This window comes from Schistocerca americana, chromosome 3 (genome assembly GCF_021461395.2).
Source record: "Schistocerca americana isolate TAMUIC-IGC-003095 chromosome 3, iqSchAmer2.1, whole genome shotgun sequence".
NCBI classification, from domain to species: domain Eukaryota; kingdom Metazoa; phylum Arthropoda; class Insecta; order Orthoptera; family Acrididae; genus Schistocerca; species Schistocerca americana.
The window spans coordinates 518,353,451-518,375,187 of NC_060121.1; the positions used below are offsets into that span (position 1 = coordinate 518,353,451).

General features: G+C 42.6%; 1 protein-coding gene across 1 annotated transcript in view; it reads right to left on the reverse strand.

The window, feature by feature from the left end:
* Positions 1-21,737, reverse strand: part of LOC124606990 (serine/threonine-protein kinase 32A) — a 591,434-nt gene that overhangs the window by 81,131 nt on the left and 488,566 nt on the right. Inside the window, exon 6 of the mRNA XM_047139129.1 lies at positions 9,665-9,754. Coding sequence (XP_046995085.1) covers positions 9,665-9,754 — 90 coding nt within the window. The remainder of the gene's footprint in view (positions 1-9,664; positions 9,755-21,737) is intronic.

Here is a 21,737-nt window from a genome sequence, read left to right on the forward strand (position 1 = left end):
AGATACCTCATTTATGTTTGTGCTCAGAGTATATTCTGCAATCAAAGGATGTCAACGATATTGGACGATTGTTTTGTGGATCACTTATGCTACCCTTCTTGTTTCTATTCGGGGGATCTACGACGGATTATAGCTAAGAGGGGATGAATCAGCCGCAAATTGGTTACAGAGCGGGATAGGCTTTCCATCGTGCGTTGTAGCTTTGTTCCGTTTTAGCGATTCCAGCTGTGTCTGAACGCCACTGACATTAATATCTATTTCACTCATCTTTTCAGTTCTAGTGGCTTCAATTGAGGCAATACTCCTGATTTTTTTTTTGTGTAAAGGAACATCTGGAAACAGACTTAAGCTTTTCTGTTTTTGCTTTGCTACCTTCAGTTTCATATCCAGTCTCGTCTATAACTGTCCAGACATTAATTGTGGTGCCACTGACAGCCTTTACATACGATCATAATTTTTTTGGGTTTTGTGAAAGATTTTTCAATTTCTGCTAGAGCAGTCAAAGCCTTTACGCAATGCTCTTTCGACCACCAAACACGTTTCATTCAGCATCTATGTATCTATAGCCGTATGCTTAGTTTTATACCCATTATGTGGAGCTCTATGTCCTTAGAAGTTTCTTTACAGCGGTTGCATACCATGGAGGATCTCCTCCATCATGAAGTGTTCTATTGACCACGTATCTATCCAGTACATGGTCAACTATTGTTTCAAAACTGACCCATAGTTCCTCTACACTCTTCTGCCCAGAGCTAAGAGTTTCATGTTCGTCAGTGAGATATCACACTTCTGATTGTATATCTTGTTTACCGAACACGTTTATGAACACTGGATAGATTTTTAACTACCAAGATCGCTAAATTATTTATTCATATAGATGATCGGTTTCGGCAGTCCTCTGTTCTCTTTATCGGATCTACTGTACCGAAGGAGGAGACTGTGTAATGACGTGAACATAGATTGAAATTTATTCAGTGCTCATAAAACTACTGATCGCCTCCACTCTGACGATGTCAGAAGGATATGTGAAAATATATATCTTTCTACATGTTTTAATTGGCATTCGTACTTTCGTATTCATTATTGCTACAACTGCCTCACGGGCGCTGATACCAGTTTCGAATTAGACATCCTTAAACAGGTCAGGACCGATGTTTTCATTAGATGTAATGTATTTGATGTCTCCTGGGGGACTTATATGCAGTTTCAGTATCCATCTCGATGGATTATAGTTTTTTGCCTGTTTGCAACAAATACACCACCTCACTTCCCATTTCCCTATGCTTTTGGTATATACTTAAATTTTCCGCAAAGATCTCACTTGCCGGCCGCGGTGGTCTCGTGGTTCTAGGCGCGTAGTCCGGAACCGCGCGACTGCTACGGTCGCAGGTCCGAATCCTGCCTCGGGCATGGATGTGTGTGATGTCCTTAGGTTAGTTAGGTTTAAGTAGTTCTAAGTTCTAGGGGACTGATGACCACAGCTATTAAGTCCCATAGTGCTCAGAGCCATTTGAACCAGCCAAGATCTCACTTCTGTCAACTTAAGGTTTTAATTAGACCTTTGTGCTTTCTAGTATTACGTGAGCTGCATTGATTTTTTGGAACGCTTCAAACTCTAACATTGTGCTGCGGATGCTTCGGCAGTTAATCTCTAGGATTTTAACATTATCACCTACGGATAGGGGGAAGGAGTATCGATTTGGATCTTACACCGTGTCTTCCGTGTTTCCTACAGCTATCGTTATTTCATCGGATGGAGGGACGCCTAATCTCTATGCCTCTAACGTGTAGTTCACACCTGACCCATTTAGGCCGTCAGCTTTCGCTGGTGAAACTGCAGGAGACCAGTAAGTCACATACGTAGCTTCTCTGTTTGTTTTCATAGTATAATTAAATACTTTGCAATTATTGGTTAATGGCTTTGTTTAATTCTTAAATTCACTGGGTACTTTTTGTATTTGAGAGGTGTATTCATCCATTTTAGTAACACTAACGTGTACATTCACGCATTCTGCAGGGCAGTGGTCATCTGTTTGTTTCAGTTGGCTAGTAATCACTTATTACAGCTCGATCGGTCATTAGCCTTCATTGGTAAAACACCAGAACCTTTTGAAATTACATTCTTAGCTTTTTCTGTTTTTTTCCATAGTTCAGTTCTTAAGCTAGTGGTAGTAGGATGGATAGAGCGTGTGCGTGTTGTGTTTAGAAGCACGAGAAGCTGGCTGCAGATCATCAACAGCTGAAAACGCTTATCGCCACGGTCAGCCGTCTGCAAGCTGTTGCCTCGGGGTGTGGCGGCAGAGGAGAAACTGGTGTGCCGCATGGAACACCACAGGTGTCGTTTGTTTCGCCCACGGGTTCTGCTGTCGGGACACCTTCGAGCAGGGTGAATGGCAGTTTAGGCGGCCGTGTCGCTCATGGAGGAGAGCCACTGTCGAGGCTGATCGCTTATCCTCGCCCATTCGCTCTGTAGGTGCACAGTTGGCCGTCCCTTCAGGAGCGTACTATCAGGCACACGGCTGGAGGCTTTTAGTAGTTACTGGGAGTTCCAATGTTAGGCACATTGTGGAGCCTCTTAGAGAAATAGCGTCTATGACTGGAAAGAATTCCAGTGTGCATCGGTATGTCTACTGGGTGGCCTCTGTTGAGATGTGTATGTGGTTGAGACCCTCGATTTGCCTGCAAGTCAAAGGACTTCGCATGTACAGGGCGAAGCAAATTTTTGTTCGTGTAGACACCACTGGCCTCTGGCACTTTGCTGATGCCACCCTAAGTTTCTACGGGTGGCTTGTGAAAGTGGCCATGATTGTTGGCTTCACTCGTGGGGTGCAAGAAAAGCTTGCAATTTGTAGCATCGTACCAAGAGTTGATCGAGGTTATTTGGTTCGGAGCCGAGTTGAGGGTCCCAGCCACAGGCTCCGTCGACTCTGTGATGATTGCGGCTGCAGATTTCTGGACTTTAAATATGGGGTCGAGTGTTGTAGGATTTCTCTAGATAGGTCAGCTGTCACCACACAAAGAAACCGGCTACTCGGGCTGCAGATGGGGGTTTTTTAGGAGAGGCATAGTTTGAATTTCTCTTATGATCGCTCGCCAGTCGATTTGCAGAGAGAAAAATCTGACTACGTACAAAATAGAGATACTTCGGCCGTCAGAATTTTAACGTAAATTGTCGAAGTATTCGTAACAAAGTTCCTGAACTTATTGCCCTCCAGGGAAGTTGTTGCTCTGAAATTATTATTTGAACCGCAGCTGGCCGATAACGGAATTAGAAAGTTTCGAAATATTTCTAGAGGCTTGGGAAATCTATCGGAAAGACTGGTTAGACGCCATAGGAGGGAGGACTGTTTATTGCTGACGACACGATATTATGTCAATCGAAGTCGAAATTGAGTTATTTGTTACCGAGTATGAGGTCTAGGTCAGCTCAAGTTAATTATTGGATGTTTTTACCAGCCACTTGATTCCACCAAAACCGTTGTAAAATCATTCAAGAAAACTCTACGGCCAGTAGCGCGGAAGTACTCCGATCGTGCAGCATAAGCTGGAGGCGAGTTGAATCTACCGTGTATAGACTGGGGTAACTATGGATTCACTACACGTGGTACGGATACACAGTCTTGTGAAGTACTTTCGAACACTTTTCGAAAGCTTCCTTGTACAGCTAGTAAGACAACCCACACGCAATGGAAGTATATTAGACCTTCTAGCTACAAACAAGCCCGACCTTATTGACGGTGTCAATATAGAGACAGGGATTAGTGATCCGCCACGGAGCGGGCGGCCACTCCCGCCGGAGTTTCGAGTCCTCCATTGGGCATGCGTGTGTGTGTTGTCGCTATCGTAAGTTAGCTTAAGTACTGTGTAACTCTATGGACCAATGACCTCATCAGCTTGGTCCCACTGTAATTCACACACATTTGAACATTTGGTTAGTGATCATGGTTTCATCATAGCGACGATAGTTGCTACAGTTAATACATCGATCAAGAAATCCAGGATCGTATTCATGCTAGTAAAAGCAGATAAGCAATTGTTAGCATCCCACTTACGCAATGAATGGACATCGTCTGGCTCCAGTATCATGCAAAGTTTAAGCAAAGTGTGAATTGCCCTCTGGTGACGAGTATGCCAGATAAGTGGCTTAAGGGTGGAAAAAGAGTCTCTGTGGTTCAATATTGAAATTCAGAAAATGCTGAGGAAAGAGAGTGTTGTACTCTCTGTTCAAAAATGTACGCGCAAATGTCGACAGGCAGAAGTTAGTGTAGATCCGTGTGTCAGTAAGAGGATCAATGCCCGAAGCGTACAACTTCCACCGCCATCTTGATCTTGCGAGAGCCCAAGAAAATTATGGCCATACGTAAAATCACTAAGCTGGTCGTCGTCTTCTACCCTGTTACTCGTCGACCAGTCCAGGGTAGCAATAGAAGAGGAAATCTGAAGTTTTAAATTTCAAATTTAAGAAACCATTCATAATGGAGAATCGTAGAAACATAAACAAACCGTCGTTTGAACAACACTCAGACTCCCCCACAGAGGAAGTATAAATAGGTATCGGTGGCGCAGAAAACGCGACTCATAGAGTTGAAAACGGATGAGTTACAAAGTCAGATGAAATCCCTATTCGGTTTTAGACAAAGTACTCTGCAGGACTGGTCGCTTACATAGCTTGCCTCTATTTCGCTCATCGCTCAGAGCGAGGTCCCAAGCAAATGGAGAAAGCGCAGGTGACTCTTGTACGTATGAAAGGTAAAAGAACTGAGCCGGAAAATTACAGATTAGTTCAAAAAATGGTTCAAATGGTTCTGAGCACTATGGAACTTAACTGCTGTGGTCATCAGTCCCCTAGAACTTAGAACTAATTAAACCTAACTAACCTAAGGACACCACACACATCCATGCCCGAGGCAGGATTCGAACCTGCGACCGTAGCGGTCGCGCGGTTCCAGACTGTAGCGCGTAGAACCGCTCGGCCTACAGATCAGTATCATTAACATCGGTCTGCTGCTGAATTCTTGAACACATTCTGAGTTCGAATTCAATACATTTCCTTGCGATAGATAAGCTTCTGTCCATGAATTAGCTAACATCGATCGTGTGACACTCAGTTTTCCCGTTTCTCACAGGGTATCCTACAAATCGTGAATGGAGGGCAGCAGGCAAATTCCATATTCCTAGATTTCCGAAAAGCATTTGGCACGGTGTCCCACTGCAAACTGTTGACGAAGATCCGAGCATCTGGATTAGGTTCTCAAATATATGAGTTGTTCGAATACTTTTTAAGTAATGGAATCAGTAGATGTCGTCTACAGCAAGTGTTCATGAGACAAGAGGGTATCGTCAGGAGTGTCCCAGAGAAGTGTTATAGGCCGCTATTGTTCTCCATACACATCAGTGACTTGGCGGACTGTGTGAGACGCAGTTTATGGCTATTTGTTCATCACGTTGTGGTATACGGGAAGGTTTATCAAAACTATACATGATTGTCTTACTGGGATTGCCGCGATCATTCTTTGAATAAAAATATGGCATTTCAGTTTTTGATCGCTATTTTTTATTTTCAATAAGCGGTTTCATGCTAGCTGCCCATCTTCAGATCATATATGCAGTTACAGAGTAACCTGTCAGTACAGAACTATTGGTTCGCTGTCATAACTCATTATGTACCCTCCGCCATGCACCGTATGGCGGCTTGAGGAGTATATATGTGGATGGAGATGTAGATCCTGCAACTGTCAGCCCTGTGGTGCAAATCAAGTAAGTCAAAGCCTAGCTTGTCACAGAACCTTCATAGTCTCTGTTTAGCCTTCCTCTCGACTCAGAATCATGGTTCAAGATCTGTCTTGGGGAGAATATTTCCAAACTGTGAGCTTTCCTAACCTCCATGAGCAACGCTGGTATTCTTAACCTCCTTTGCTAGTTGCTAGTATGATCCAAGTATGACCTCAGAGCCCAGATTCTTGGTACCGTTTGTTCCAACCTGCGCAACAATTTGCAACTGGTGGCCCCTGTTCCTCCAATGGCTGCCGTAATAGAGTTTTCGACATCCTGAATGATACCTTCAAGAGTATACTCTGAGTAAATCTGACGTACCTCCCCATCCCTTGCTGCCATTTCTCTAAGGGGTACCATTATTCGCCGCGTGTTTGGATTACACCGATTGAAAGACCTGCATCAAGGGACGGCGAACACAAAGGGATAGGCCCTTTGTGTTCGTTTCCGCTTGACACAGGACACAGGACAAAGCAGATTTCCCAACGGGGGGGAAGCGAGTATACTGGCCTATTTCGAAAAAAAATGGCTCTGAGCACTATGGGACTCAACATCTTAGGTCATAAGTCCCCTAGAACTTAGAACTACTTAAACCTAACTAACCTAAGGACATCACACACACCCATGCCCGAGGCAGGATTCGAACCTGCGACGTAGCAGTCCCGCGGTTCCGGACTGCAGTGCCATAACCTCTAGACCACCGCGACCGGCTGGCCTATTTCGGTTTCAGTGAAATACAGCACCTTGACACACAGTCAACAAGGATTTAGAGCCAGCCGGTGTGGCCGTGCGGTTCTAGGCGATTCAGTCTGGAACCGCGTGACCGCTACGGTCGCAGGTTCGAATCCTGCCTCGGGCATGGATGTGTGTGATGTCCTTAGGTTAGTTAGGTTTAAATAGTTCTAAGTTCTAGGGGACTGATGTCCACAGATGTTAAGTCCCTTAGTGCTCAGAGCCATTTGAACCAAGGATTTAGAAAACATCGCCCTTGTGAAACACAACTTTACTCACACCAAGTGCTGACTGCTAATGATAAGGGATTTCAAATTGATTCTGTGTTTGTAGATCTCCAGAAGGCTTTTGACACTCTACTACACAAACGGCTTGTAGTGGAATTGTGTGCTTATGGAGTATCGCCTCAGTTATGTGAATGGATTCGTGTTTTCCTGTCAGAGTGATCACAGTTCGCAGTAACTGGCGGAAAGTCATCGAGTGAAACAGAAGTGATTTCTGGCGTTCCCAAAGGTAGTGTTATAGGCCTCTGCTGTTTTTTTTATCTATATAAAGGATTTTGGAGAATATCTCAGCAGCCGTCTCAGGTTTCTTGCAGATGATACTATCGTTTATCGTCTAGTAAAGTCAGTAGAATATCAAAACAAATCGCAAAACGATTTGGAAACGATATCTGTATGAGATATAATTGGCAGTTGAGGTTAAATAATGAAAAGTGTGAGGTCATCCACATGAGTGCTAAATGGAATCCATTAAACTTCTGTTACACGATAAATCAGTGAAATCTAAAGGCCGTAAATTCTACTAAATACCTAGGAATTACAATTACGAACAACTTAAACTAGAAAGAACACATAGAAGATGCTGTGGGGAAAGCAAAAAAAAAAAAAAAGACTGCGTTTTATCAACACAACACATAGAAAATGTAACATATCTACTAAATAGACTGTCCACTTTATGCTTGTCAGTCCTGTTTTGAAGTGCTGCTACGCGGTCTGGAATTCTTATCAGATAGGATTAAAGGAGTACGTCGAAAAATTCAAAGAAAAGTAGCACGTTTTGTATTGCCGCGAAATAGGGGAGGAAGTGTCAGTAACATATACGGGATTTGGGGTGCACATGATTAAAACAACGGGGTTTTTGGTTGAAGCGGAATGTTCTCATGAAATCTCAATCACCAGCTTTCTCCTCAGAGTGTAAAAATACGTATTTTGTTGACGTCGACCTGCGTAGGGAGAAACGATCATCATAACAAAATAAGGGAAATCAGAGTTCGCATTGAAAGATATAGGTGGTCGTTTTCTCCGGGCGTTGCTCGAGATTGGAATAATACAGAATTATTGTGAAGGTGTTTCGATGAACCCTCTGCGAAGCACTTAAGTGTGATTTGCAGAGTTTCCATGTAGTTGTAGATGTAAAACCTGTTAGCTGGATGGGTGCAGCATCCTGCGTTCTCCCTGATCTCTGTCTCCTCTGTACAGGACGCTTAGACCTACCATTTACACGCCACTCACAGTAAAGTAAACGTGTAATGATGGGTTCTGTATTTACTACAGGCGAGACAATATCCACAGATGATGGTAGTATTTGAGGTACGTTTGGTATTTCTGGTACACAGCTGTTGGTAGCCCTCTCAACTCACCCACTCGCAGCAGCTTCTAATAACTTTAGAGCAGTCAGGGAGATATAATAGCTGTTTGCGCACAGAACCAAGTCATCCCTTGCCAGAGAAAAACAAACGGAATGGGGCTACCTTATATCCGGTGCAATATTTTACGGAGAAGTAAAAAAATAACTTACGCCTGCTGCAGTGTTTTTCAGAACAGGGAACAAATAACTTTATACTAAGCTTGTTGACTTTTTTTTATTTATGCGTCTGATATACTGCAATTTCGCTATTCCCAGTAGCCTTTTGCAACTAACGAGACATTTACTACGACAACAGAAAAATTGGTCCAAGTTTTAGTGCTTCTCTGAAAAGTTTCTCGGATTATGGTCACTACGAAAATTCGACAGTAGCGTTAACTTACGATACCGCGTAAGCAATATACACACCAATTAGAGAAGAGAAATAATGTGGCACTATATCTTACTTATTTACAGTAAGTGTTAACCACAAACACCGATTCATTACGAAATAGGTCATGCAAAACACCTATAAAGTATGGAAATCTTTGGAAACCTTCGAAATTTCTCACAAATATGCCTTTGCCACGTAATTATGTAATGGAGTTGGGGAACGTTTATTGTTGACGATATAATACCGTACAGTATATCAGATTCCTCAGATGCACCTATTTACTATGTTAACAGCTGAGGCGTTGTTGTCACAGTTACGAGACCTATTCCTTCAAAGCCGACCAGAGTGGCCGTGTGGTTCTAGGCGCTACAGTCTGGAGCCGAGCGACCGCTACGGTCGCAGGTTCGAATCCTGCCTCGGGCATGGATGTGTGTGATGTCCTTAGGTTAGTTAGGTTTAATTAGTTCTAAGTTCTAGGCGACTGATGAACTCAGCAGTTAAGTCGCACAGTGCTCAGAGCCATTTAAACCATTTTTATTCCTTCAGATACTAATTACATTTCATCACTTCATACGACTTAAAAAAAACTGTAATTCCACGTAAAACCTCGTGGATACGACATAGCAATTAAAATATTTGTTGTTAGTTACGTTGAATATGTCAGTTTCTTCTGGAACTATCTCATTTTGCTTTCTACAATAAAAGACTGGGAATCTAACGATTTATATTATACTGACAAATTAGTCGGTGATCTTGTCGGCCAAGGAATGGTCGTGAATTATTCTCTAGACTGTTGTTCAGGTCTCATGCTTGTAACCAAAGAGCAGTTACCTGTCGCATGACATGACCTTTTCATCAGGGTACTCTAATGTCAAAATAGATACAGACGCTATGGGAGAATGTCCACATAACCTTCACCTGTCATTGGTCCTAGCAATCGGATTATGGGGCTTGATTACGACCCAGACTTTAACTGAGCAACTTCGGCGTCGATACGACCTTGTTGACATGTAGGATGCCCAGGTTCATGCAGTATATGCCACACACTCACACGCCCACCAGTCTCTTCCTTTACTCATATCTTTGCACATGCACACCCACACGCACGCATCCGCAAGCGCACATCAACGGCCTACTAACCCATGTACGGCTTGGTGCCCGACATGGATGTCGCCAGCTGGCCAGGCTCGAGGACGGTGGCGATGTTGAAGTCCGTCAGATGGGCGTGACCTGCAACACAAACACAAAGAAAGTCCACCTGAGTCATGCGACGAAGTAATTAGATTATGACAGTGTTACAGGAATACAGATCCAATTCACTCATGTTATTCCCTTACAGTATGTTCTTGTGAGCTTTTGATGTGATTTGGGAAGCTCTCCCACATTCGGCAATAGCTAGTGTGAAATATGCGACCCACCATTCACTTACGTTTCACGTAGTGTTCCTAATTTACTTAAGGCAAGTACTGTTGTCGCTTACAAAATATCGAGGTCAATTTACTGTCGCAATCATGACAATTCAAAAACAATGAATGCCTCTAGCGTCATAAACAACTTTAGATTAAGTTTTCATTATTATAAATATACTGTATCTTCATTTTATAGGCTATTTACATTTGGAATACTGACAGACATATAACGTCCAGCCTAAGCTACTGGAGATACAGACATACTGGACGATAAACACAGAGTGTTAAACCGGCTGCGAGAAGGAACGTGCTAAGCTGAAATCAGGAAAGTTGTGTTTTTGGATTATTTTATAATCCTACTTGTTCATAGATTTTTTAAACTGTCATTAAAGCTACTATCGTCACGTACCTAGCAGCTGGAAAGGTCTCTCCTACTAATGAATCCCACCAGTCTATCTACTCATTTGGAACATCTATTCCCAATCAAAGTTCAATTTGCAATAACAATAAATATGGTCAGAGAGAGCGGGGGAGCAGGAGACGAAGAGAGAGATGAGGGAGAAGGATATGGATAGAGAGAGTTTGGCATCAGTGATGTGCAGGGAGTGGGGAGAAGGAGGAAGAGATACGCAACGGTGGGTGGGGGGGGGGGGGGGGGGAAGTGGGGGGGGGGAGGAAAGAGGGGAGGGGATCCCACTATTTTTATGCATTGCGGAGGGTGGTTGTGACTTCTAAATTGCTACTAATAGTCCATTGAGCAATGACTATGCGTAGGAACTTAAAAATAATGGTTTACAATAGTCGAACAGGTCCTCACAAGACACACATTTCCATAATAAGTGCAAAACACTGAAGTCGCATTCGGGACGACGACGGTTCAATCCCGTGTCCGGCCATCCTGATTTAGGTTTTCCGTGATTTCCCTAAATCGCTCCAGGCAAACGCCGGGATGGTTCCTTTCAAAGGGCACGGCCGACTTCCTTCCCCGTCCTTCCCTAATCCGATGAGACCGATGACCTCGCTGTCTGGTCTCCTTCCCCAAACCAGCCAACCAACCAACGAACTGCAGTAAGTGCAAAGCAATGCTTAAGGTAGTGTAAACAGCAACATCATCGGACATTGCATGGCTGGAAACACGTGATTTTGGGAGATGGGTGACGCTATACCATTTGTCATTCCGATGGAGGTGTTGGGGTTTAATGAATGACTGGAGAACTTTACTTGCCAACATGTATAGTGCCAACAGTGAAGCATGGATGAGGTGATGTTACGGTATGCAGCCATTTTTCGCTATTATGGGGTGGTCCCCTTATTGCGTTTAGTAATAGGCAAAATGCGGTAGCATATACATACATTTTGCAGTATTGTGTGCTGCGTTCAGTATAGGCACAATTTGGAGACGAAGATGGTTTGTATCAGGATGACAAAGCCTCCTGTCATAAGCCAGCATCTGTAAGCCAGTGGTTTGTGGACAATTATATTCCTGAAGAGGATTGGCCTGCCGAAAATCCCGACCTGAACCCAACGTAACATGTTTGGGATGAGTTAGAACATCGACTAGGTTCCAGACCCTAGTGTCCAAAAAGAATACCTTCGGCTAGTTTTGGCTCTTGCGAAAGGTATTGTTGTCACTCCTCATAGACATTCGGACACTTCATTAAAAGTGCAATTATTAATAAACTTTTTTTTAACTTTCGGTTTATACAAAAATGAGCTGAAAATTATGACCACTACCCATTATAAGACTGAACGCCACTTGTGGCGCTGTGGGCCAGTGAAGAGGTAAGGAAAGCATATACGCGGACTGGGGAAATGTGTCGGACACGAGTCACTGCATGGACTGTTCTTTTAGATCTTGCATACTGTGGTTGTCGCAAATATGCCTCAACTCCTGCATGGCCATTATGTCAACGACATGGAGATCTGCCCCAGGACTATAGTAGCTTTAATGACAGTTTCAGTCTATGAACAAGAAGGACTATAAAGTTATCCAAAAATACAACTTTTCTGTTTTCAGCTTAGCATGTTCTTTCTCGCAGCCGGTTTATCACACGGTGTTATCGTCCAGTATGTCTGTATCCCCAGTAGCTTAGGCTGGACGTTATCTGTCTGTCAGTCAATCAATTTATCGACGACGGGTTCCTCCAACTGAATATTTCCTTGAATTTGTCTGATCTGAAACAAAACAGTTAACCATCAAAGCATTGAAATGTTAACAAGCATCGTTCATTGTTCCAAAGTCGACCAATACATTCTTGGCGTAATCGACTGTGGGGTCGAATCTGAATGCCGAACGTTCAGTTCGAATTGGCTGTCAACATGTGGCAGCAGAACTGTGAACATTAGTTCATCTTTCGGTATGGAAACATGTGACTGCAGAACCGTCAAATGGACTGTCATACGTCGGAGACGTGTTTGGAGGCAACCCGGTCAGACTGAAAGCCTTAGACACGCTGTCCAGCGAGTGGAGCAAAGTAGAGCTTCCCTGATGTTTTGGGGTGGCATTATGTGGGGCCGACGTACGCCGCTGGTGGTCATGGAAGGTGCCGTAACAGCTGTACGATACGTGAAAGCCGTCCTCTGACCGATGGTGCAACCATATCGGCAGCATAGTAGCGAGGCATTCGTCTGCATGGATTACAATTCGCGCACCTATCGTGCACATCTTGTGAATGACTTCCTTCAGGATAACGACATCGCTCGACTAGAGTGGCCAACATGTTTTCCAGACATGAACCCTGTCGAAGACGCCTGGGATAGACTGAAAAGGATTATTTATGGACGACGTGACCCACCAACCACAGTGAGGGATCTACGGCGAAACGCCGTTGAGAAAATTTGACAATCTGGACCAACAGTGCCTTGCTGAACTTGTGGATAGTATGTCCCGACCAATACAGGCATACATCAATGCAAGATGACGTGCTACTGGATATTAGAGCTACCGGTGTGTACAGCAGTCTGGACCACCACCTCTGATGGTCTCACTGTGTGGTGGTACAACATGCAATAAGTGGTATTCATGAGCAATAAAATGGCGGAAATGACGTTTATGTTGACCTCTATTCCAATTTCTGTACAGGTTCCGGAGCTCTCGGAACCGAGGTGATGCAAAACTTTTTTTGATGTGTTTATTTGCTTTCAAGTTACATAATATGTGGCGTGCCTTGTAATTTATGGACAATAAACTAGTGTAAGGACGTTTATGAAGAACGTAATAATAGTGTTCATGCCTTTTTGAAAGTAGATAGCATCCTGAGTATTTATTATCAATGAGCCGGCCGGAGTGGCCGAGCGGTTCTAGGCGCTACAGTTTGGAACCGCGAGACCGCTATGGTCGCAGGTTCGAATCCTGCCTCGGGCATGGGTGTATGTGATATCCTTAGGTTAGTTAGGTTTAAGTAGTTCTAAGTTCTAGGGGACTGATGCTCTCAGCAGTTAAGTCCCATAGTACTCAGAGCCATTTACCAATGAATTATCGTATTATAATGAGAATTCATCAACCATATAAAGGAACGTCTAAACAACGAATTCTCAAGAAGTGAAAGTTTAATATCTTTGAATTTCAAAAATTACGACGGAAGTAAGTCACCGCCAATTATAGGATATGTTTACGAATGAAGGAAAACCGTAAGTGCCTTAATCTGAAAACAATCAAAACCTATTAATATTCATTAAATAGAAAACTAGGTCATTAAATTAGAATGTACCAATATTTGAAGTCTGCTTATCTGCATACAGAGAGTAGCGCTAATTGTTGTGAGGCGGTATAGTACCATCTTTGATCGCTATGCTAATGATTATCACCTGCGGTACTACCACACAGAATTGATAGTTCTTGACCAAATTTACGTGAAAAGATATCGTGCCCACATTTCAGACGCAGTAGCTATCTAAAAGAATTTGCTTTGTCGTTCCCAGTGTTGGACTTAGTTAAAGTTATGAATGATACACACTCACTAATTATAACAACAATTTGTCTGGTTTTGATGCGCTGCGTTTTTAATAGTGTCTCCCTTGAAACAGTACAAAAGGGATGTACTAGAATAGGAGAAACCCGGGCCCGGTGTGGTCTCTCTGCCCCGATATGTGGCGCGCCGACAGAGCCAATGGTCCCGATCGATCTCCCTCTGTCACGCCCAAGGGCTTTGTCGCGCAACTATTGTCCCCCTTCCATTGCTCTGCACTGATTCGCCTCCTTTTACTGCCCTTTGGATACAGTACTCCACCAAATACAAGTTGACGGTTCCTGCAGTCAGTACCTTGAAACGTTTATTTAATTAAGGCGACGAGTCTACTATTACAGCAGCACGTTTCACACCAGTTTATCCATTCATATTCACCTCGATGTGATACTGAAATGAGAAAGCGGACTCAACGCAAGCACTGAACAATTTACTACACAAAAAGTGTTTATGACGAGTGTCGGAACTACGAGCGTTTCTTTCCCACAATTGCCAAAAAGTGGCGTGAAACCTAGCTTCCAGCGAAGTGACACGTTGGAAAACATTTGAGTGTGACGGAAAAAGCGACTCCGTAAAACTCTGGTAAATGATTATTAGTTTATTTTGAGACGACAAACAACCTTAATATCATGAGGAATAAACAACATCAATAGCAGTACACATATTTTTGGAATCAGTTTAAATTATTGCAGATATTCCAATGAAAACATTCTTGTTTAGTTTTGTATTGTTTATAGCAGAAAACTATGAGGTCATTATTGGTGAAGAACGAAACCAGCCATAAATACCTCCAAAAAACTTTATGTTAACTCTGTTACCTGTTTCTAGATTTTGCAATTAACGTAACAAATTCAGCAGCAACATGGATAAAAAGCTAAATGTTTGTGCTGTGAAATATTTATGGTATCAAACGTTTGAAATCAGTACAACTACAGAGTATTCTATTTGGTTTCCAAAGATGATGAATGCTAATATTTGACTGGCGAATAAAATGATGAGGCTTTTTTCGGTAAAAATTCACTGAAAAATGTTTAGATTGATAGCAGTATGACTAATTACAACAACTGTTCGGGTAAAGTTGAACAACATATATAGAAACAACAACGTATAGAAAAATTTGGTGACTTGGCTTAAGGGAAGTGACTAAATAAAACAATCTTACCCTTAAAAGGTTTAATATTATAAACGACTAGAATATATAGTGTAACAGACGAAAACTGGTTTGTAAAATGATAAATACTGTAGATTATTACAACAGTGAAACTTATTTCCATTCTCAATGAGTAAAATATCCTAAGAAGAACAAACGGAACAGTCAACTAATGCAAAAACGTTACTTCTAGAACACATGATTGAGGCTGCAAATAACATGATGTCTGTAGTAAAGAGTGCTTTGTTTAATATGTGTCTGCATAGTCGTGAAAACTTATAACGTTCAGGACAAGAGAAAAGGCCGTACACTAGAACAAATGAAAGTGTGTGTAACTTCTTATCCCATTCATGCTCTTTTCCTATCTACACAATATACGCAGTGGCGCTGGTTACATAAAATGGTGAGAACTTATGCCGCAGCATATATCGAAAACCGACATTCACCGACCGATAGCTCCACAATCTTTCCAGTCACCACCCGAGCCAAAAAGACATAAACATAACAAGCTCGCAACGCCCACAAGACGAATATGTGGGCCGCAACAGCTCGGAATCGACGGGTAACATGTGCTTTATGAGAAACAATGGCTTCCCCACAATTGCCAAGAAGTAGCATAATACCTAGCTTCCAGCGAAGTGACATGTTGGAAAAAATATCATGTACCGCCAGCGAGTCACACATTCGCAGAATTGGTCGTATGTTGCGCAAACACGGCGTAAAGACTGTTTACAAACAGACGAAGAAGATCAGCAAAAGACATAAGGGGGCCAATCACAATTTAGGGAGCACATCGCATATCCTCTAGGGTAAAATATTCCGGAGGTAAAATAGTCCCCCATTCGGATCTCCGGGCGGGGACTACTCAGGAGAACGTTGTTATCAGGAGAAAGACAACTGGCGTTCTACGGGTCGGAGAGTGGAATGTCAGATCCCTTAATCGGGCTGGTACGCTAGAAAATGTAAAAAGGGAAATGGACAGATTAAAGTTAGATACAGTGGAAATTAGTGAAGTTCGGTGGCAGGAGGAACAAGACTCCTGGTCAGGTGAATACAGGATTATAAATACAAAATCACATAGGGGTAATGCAAGAGTAGGTTTAATAATGAATAAAAAATAGGAATGCGGGTAAGCTACTATTAACAGCATAATGAACGCATTACTGTGGCAAGGATAGATACGAAGCCCACGCCTACCACATTAGTACAAGTTTACATGCCGACTAGCTCCGCAGATGATGAAGAGATTGATGAAACGTATGATGAGGTACAAGAAGTTATTCAGATAGTGAAGGGAGACGAAAATTTAATAGTCATGGGTGACTGGAATTCGATAGTAGGAAAAGGAAGAGAAGGAAACGTAGTAGTTGAATATGGAATGGGGGTGAGGAAGGAAAGAGGAAGCGGCCTGGTAGAATTTTGCACAGAGCTTAACTTAATCATATCGAACACTTGGTTCAAGAATCATAAACGAAGGTTTTATACATGGAAGAAGCCTGGAGATACTGATAGGTTTCAAATAGATTATATAACGGTCAGACAGAGATTTAGGAACCAGGTTTTAAATTGTAAGACATGTCCAGGGGCAGATGTGGACTCTGACCACAATCTATTGGTTATGAACTGTAGATTAAAACTAAAGAAACTGCAATAGGTGGGAATTTGAGAAGATGGGACCTGGATAAACTGATAGAACCAGAGGTTGTAGAAAGCTTCAGGGAGAGCATTAGGGAACGATTGACAAGAATGGCGGAAAGGAATACAGTAGAAAAAGAATGGGTAGCTTTGACAGATGAAATGGTGAAGGCAGCAGAGGATCAAGTAGGTAAAAAGACGAGGGCTAATAGAAATCCTTGGGTAACAGAAGTGATACTCAATTTAAGTGATGAATGGAGAAAATATAAAAGGGCAGTAAATGAAGCAGGCAAAAAGGAATACAAACGTCTCAAGAATGAGATCGACAGGAAGTGCAAAATAGCTAAGCAGGAATGGCTAGAGGATGCATGTAAGGATGTAGATATATGCATCACTAGAGGTAAGATAGAAACTGCCTACAAGAAAATTAAAGAGACCTTTGGAGAAAAGAGAATCACTTGCATGAATATCAAGAGCTCAGATGGAAACCCAGTTCCAAGCAAAAAAGTGGAAGCAGAAAGGTGGAAAGAGTATATATAGGATCTATACAAGGGCGATGTTCTTGAGGACAATATTATGGAAATGGAAGAGGATGTAGATGAAGGTGAAATGGGAGATATGATACTGTGTGAAGAGTTTGACAAAGCACTCAAAGACCTAAATCGAAACAAGGCCCCGTGAGTAGACGACATTCAATTTCATCTACTACCATCTGGTGAGCAAGATGTATGAGACAGGCGAAATGCCCTCAGACTTCAAAAAGAATATAATAACTCCAATCCCAAAGAAAGCAGGTGTTGACAGATGTGAAAATTACCGAACTATCAGTTTAATAACATACGGCTGCAAAATACTAACACGAATTCTTTACAGGCGAATAGAAAAACTGGTAAAAGCCGACCTCGGGAAAGATCAGTTTGGATTCCGTAGAAATGTTGGAACACGTGAGGCAATACTGACTCTACGACTTTTCTTAGAAAAATAGATTAAGGAAAGGCAAACCTACGTTTCTAGCATTTGAATACTTGGAGAAAGCTTTTGACAATGTTGACTGGAATGCTCTGTTTCAAATTCTGAAGGTGGCAGGGGTAAAATACAGGGAGCGAAAGGCTATTTACAATTTTTACAGAAACCAGATGGCAGATATAAGAGTCGAGGGGCATGAAAGGAAAGCAGTGGTTGGGAAGGGAGTGAGACAGGGTTGTAGCCTCTCCCGGATGTTATTCAATCTGTATATTGAGCAAGCAGTAAAGGAAACAAAAGAAAAATGTCGAGTAGGAATTAAAATCCGTGGAGGAGAAATTAAAACTTTGAGTCTCGTCTGCAATTCTGTCAGAGACTGCAAAGGACCTGGAAGAGCAGTTGAACGGAATGGATAGCGTCTTGAAAGATGGATAGAACATGAACATCAACAAAAGCAAAGCGAGGATAATGCAATGTAATCGAATTACATCGGGTGATGCTGAGGGAATTAGATTAGGAAATGAGACACTTAAAGTAGTAAAGGAGTTTTACTATTTGGAGAGCAAAATAACTGATGATGGTCGAAGTAGAGAGGATATTAAATGTAGACTGTCAATGGCAAGGAAAGCGTTTGTGAAGCAGAGAAATTTGTTAACATCGAGTATAGATTTAAGTCTCAGGAAGTCGTTTCTGAAAGTATTTGTATGGCGTGTAGCCATGTATGGAAGTGAAACGTGGACGATAAATAGTTTAGACAAAAAGATAATAGAAGCTTTCGAAATGTGGTGCTACAGAAGAATGCAGAAGGTTAGATGGGTAGATCACATAACTAATGAGGGGGTATTGAATAGAATTGGAGAGATGAGAAAGTTGTGGCACAACTTTACTAGAAGCAGGAATCGGTTGGTAGGACGTATTCTGAGGCATCGAGGGATCACCAATTTGGTATTGGAGGGCAACGTGGAGGGTAAAAATCGTAGAGGGAGACGAAGAGATGAATACACTAAACAGATTCAGAAGGATGTAGGTTGCAGTAGGTACTGGGAGATGAAGAAGCTTGCACAGAATAGAGTAGCATGGAGAGCTGCATCAAACCAGTTTCTGGACTGAAGACCACAACAACAACAAATGCGGAAGTTTTTTATGACTAATAGAAACATGTTTATATAAGTTCGACGAAGTGTTGAAGCGCTGTTTGTTATATTTTTGTCCCGTGTTTCTTTTTTTTAATTTCACCCTTTTTTGAGAAAATACCCTTCTTTATCACTATGGGATGAATATTTTTTTTTATTTCTTCTACAATATTCCTCTGTTTTTCGTTACGGATCTCAATTTTAGAATAAATCATGAATTAAACATTGAGAATTTCAAGTTTGCTTTAAAGCCTGTTTATTTGTAATAGACAGGAGGTTAAACACGCAGAACGAAAATGTTCCTTAGGTTATGTGGTTCTATACATATCCTCAATAAGTTGCTAGGTGGTTCAGCACCTCAAGTTTCCAGGGGAATCTTGCGAGACACTTATCGCATACCTAAACAAAACGATCCATTTGAAGTAACGCCCAGTAGGTGTGCAACATGCTTAACATGCAGGTAATGCTGTACAACATGAACTGGCCAAGACTATTAGGGTAACGACCGTAGTTTATACTTATGATAGCCTTTGGTGTCCGCCCCGAAAGCTGAACGGTCAGCGTGACAGCTGCCGTCCTAAGGGGCCAGGATTCGATTCCCGGCTGGGTCGGGGATTTTCTCCGCTCAGGGAGTGGGGGTTATGTCGTCTTCATCATCATTTCCTCCCCATCCAGAGTGCAGGTCGCCCAATGGGGCGTCGAATGTAATAAGGCCTGCACCACGCGGCCCGACCTGCGCCGTAAGGGGCCTCCTGGCCAATGACGCGAAACGCTCATTTCCATTTCCATAGCCTTTGGTAGTTTTACAACTTTAATACAGTGCTGCTGCAGTCCGTGAGAGAGTGAGGGCACTGGCGGCTATCATAAACTTTGACTGCTGGCTACCAACCACAATACTTGCAGACTGGTCAAGTGTGGGCAAATGGCGGGCAGGTATCGGTCGACGGCGTCTGGCAGTTGGTCAATGGCTCTCAATTCAAGTGACATGTACAACTGCGGTAAGAGTGGAAAGCCATGACAGAATTGTGTAATGGTATCGTTGTCCAAATCCCTAATAACGATCGACCTAGCAGTTCATTTCCAGCGACTTTGACGCCTGTGGTCTTCCAGAGTTTTTAGGGTGTTAAGACTTCTCGCTCCTGTGACAGCGCGCGGTCCTAAGGAGTGGCGGAGAGGGCAGTCGGTGACGTGTGTCTGGCGGTGAATGTTAGACGGCAGCTCTGTGTGAGGAAACAGCTAAATGTGTGTAATAAACATTCTACACACAATTTAGAAGTAGTATACAAGTCGAAGATGTATTTAAGTAATCCCGAAAAGAATTTTAGCAGAATTATCTCTAAAGACGAGTTTATAGCTGCGAAGTGAAACAGTCAAGTATCCTTAACAGGCATTGCGGTAAACAGAAAATTATTTCTTTAAAGGCGACCGTGATTCAACTATGAGTATCAGAAGAGGTAATCAACTATTTCCTGAGAAGTAACGCAATAACTAAATTTAATAACATGAACATTCATCACACTGGAGAGAGCGCCCAGTTGAAATTAGGCATGTCAACCAACTTCAGCAGCTGCCTGAGTTGGCGGACGTACGTGCATGAGGTGTGCTTACTTGTGTGAATTAATGGCGTGTGTGTGTTCTCTTTCTCTGACGAAGACTGTGGCCGGAAAGGTTATATGAAAGTCTCTGTTAATTGTGTCTATGTACAACAGAACATGTCACATTTACGTTAAATAGCAATCTATATTTACCTACATTGTTGATTCATCTATATTCTGCAAGCTATCTTATCATAGGCGGCAGAGGGTACTTGTGCGCCACTGTCATTTCCCCCTTTCCTGTGACAGCAGTATATTCGTTTACTCTTCTAGGAATGTCCGTTCTCTGAATTTTAACAGTAAACAATAAGTGACGCACAACCCCTCTCTTGAAGCTGAGTTGGAAACACACATCTGTGACGCTTTTAAGTTTAATAAACGAAACTGTGCCGTAACGTGCTAATATTCTTTGGGTATTGTCTATTCCCTCCATCAATACAATCTGCCACGGGTCTGCCCCCATGCCGTAAGTTTTACGTGGTCATTTAAATCGCTCTTTACGCATTCTATCAGATATTTATGGCTGTGATTGCTCCGTTTGATTGATATGCGGTCGTGTTATCATAAAATACTGGATATTTCTGTCTATTTATACACAGTAAGTTACATTTGTTTATGTTGAAATTGGCTGGTTCAAATGGCTCTGAGCACTATGGGACTCAACTGCTGAGGTCATTAGTCCCCTAGAACTTAGAACTAGTTAAACCTAACTAACCTAAGGACATCACAAACATCCATGCCCGAGGCAGGATTCGAACCTGCGACCGTAGCGGTCTTGCGGTTCCAGACTGCAGCGCCTTTAACCCCACGGCCACTTCGGCCGGCTGTTGTTGAAATTAAATGCCAATCCCAGCAGTCAAGGGATTCCGGCATTTGGCTCAAATTTTCTACGTTGCGACTTCTCTGCATCCAAAGGAATCAGCTGCAAAGAGACTCAAGAAACTTCCAACATTATCCCCTATGGCATTTGCACTGAGGTGACAAAAGTCATGGAATACCTCCTAATACCGTGCTGGCCACCTTATTTCTGGCGTACTGCAGCATCTCGATGTAGAACGGACCCAATATGTCGTTGCAAGTCCCATCAGTAAATACTGAACCATGCTATCTTTATAGCCGTCCATAATTTCGAAACTGTTACGGGTGCAGGATTTTGTGCTTCAACTGATCTGTCGATAATGTCCTATAGATGTTCGATGGGATTCATATCGGGTGACCAGGGTGGCCGACGTATTCACTCGAATTGTTCATAATGTTATTCAAATCAATCGTGAACAATTCTGGTCCGGTGGTATGGCGCACTGTCATACATAAAAATTCCATCGTTGTTTGGGAACATCAAGTCTATAAATGGCTGCAAATG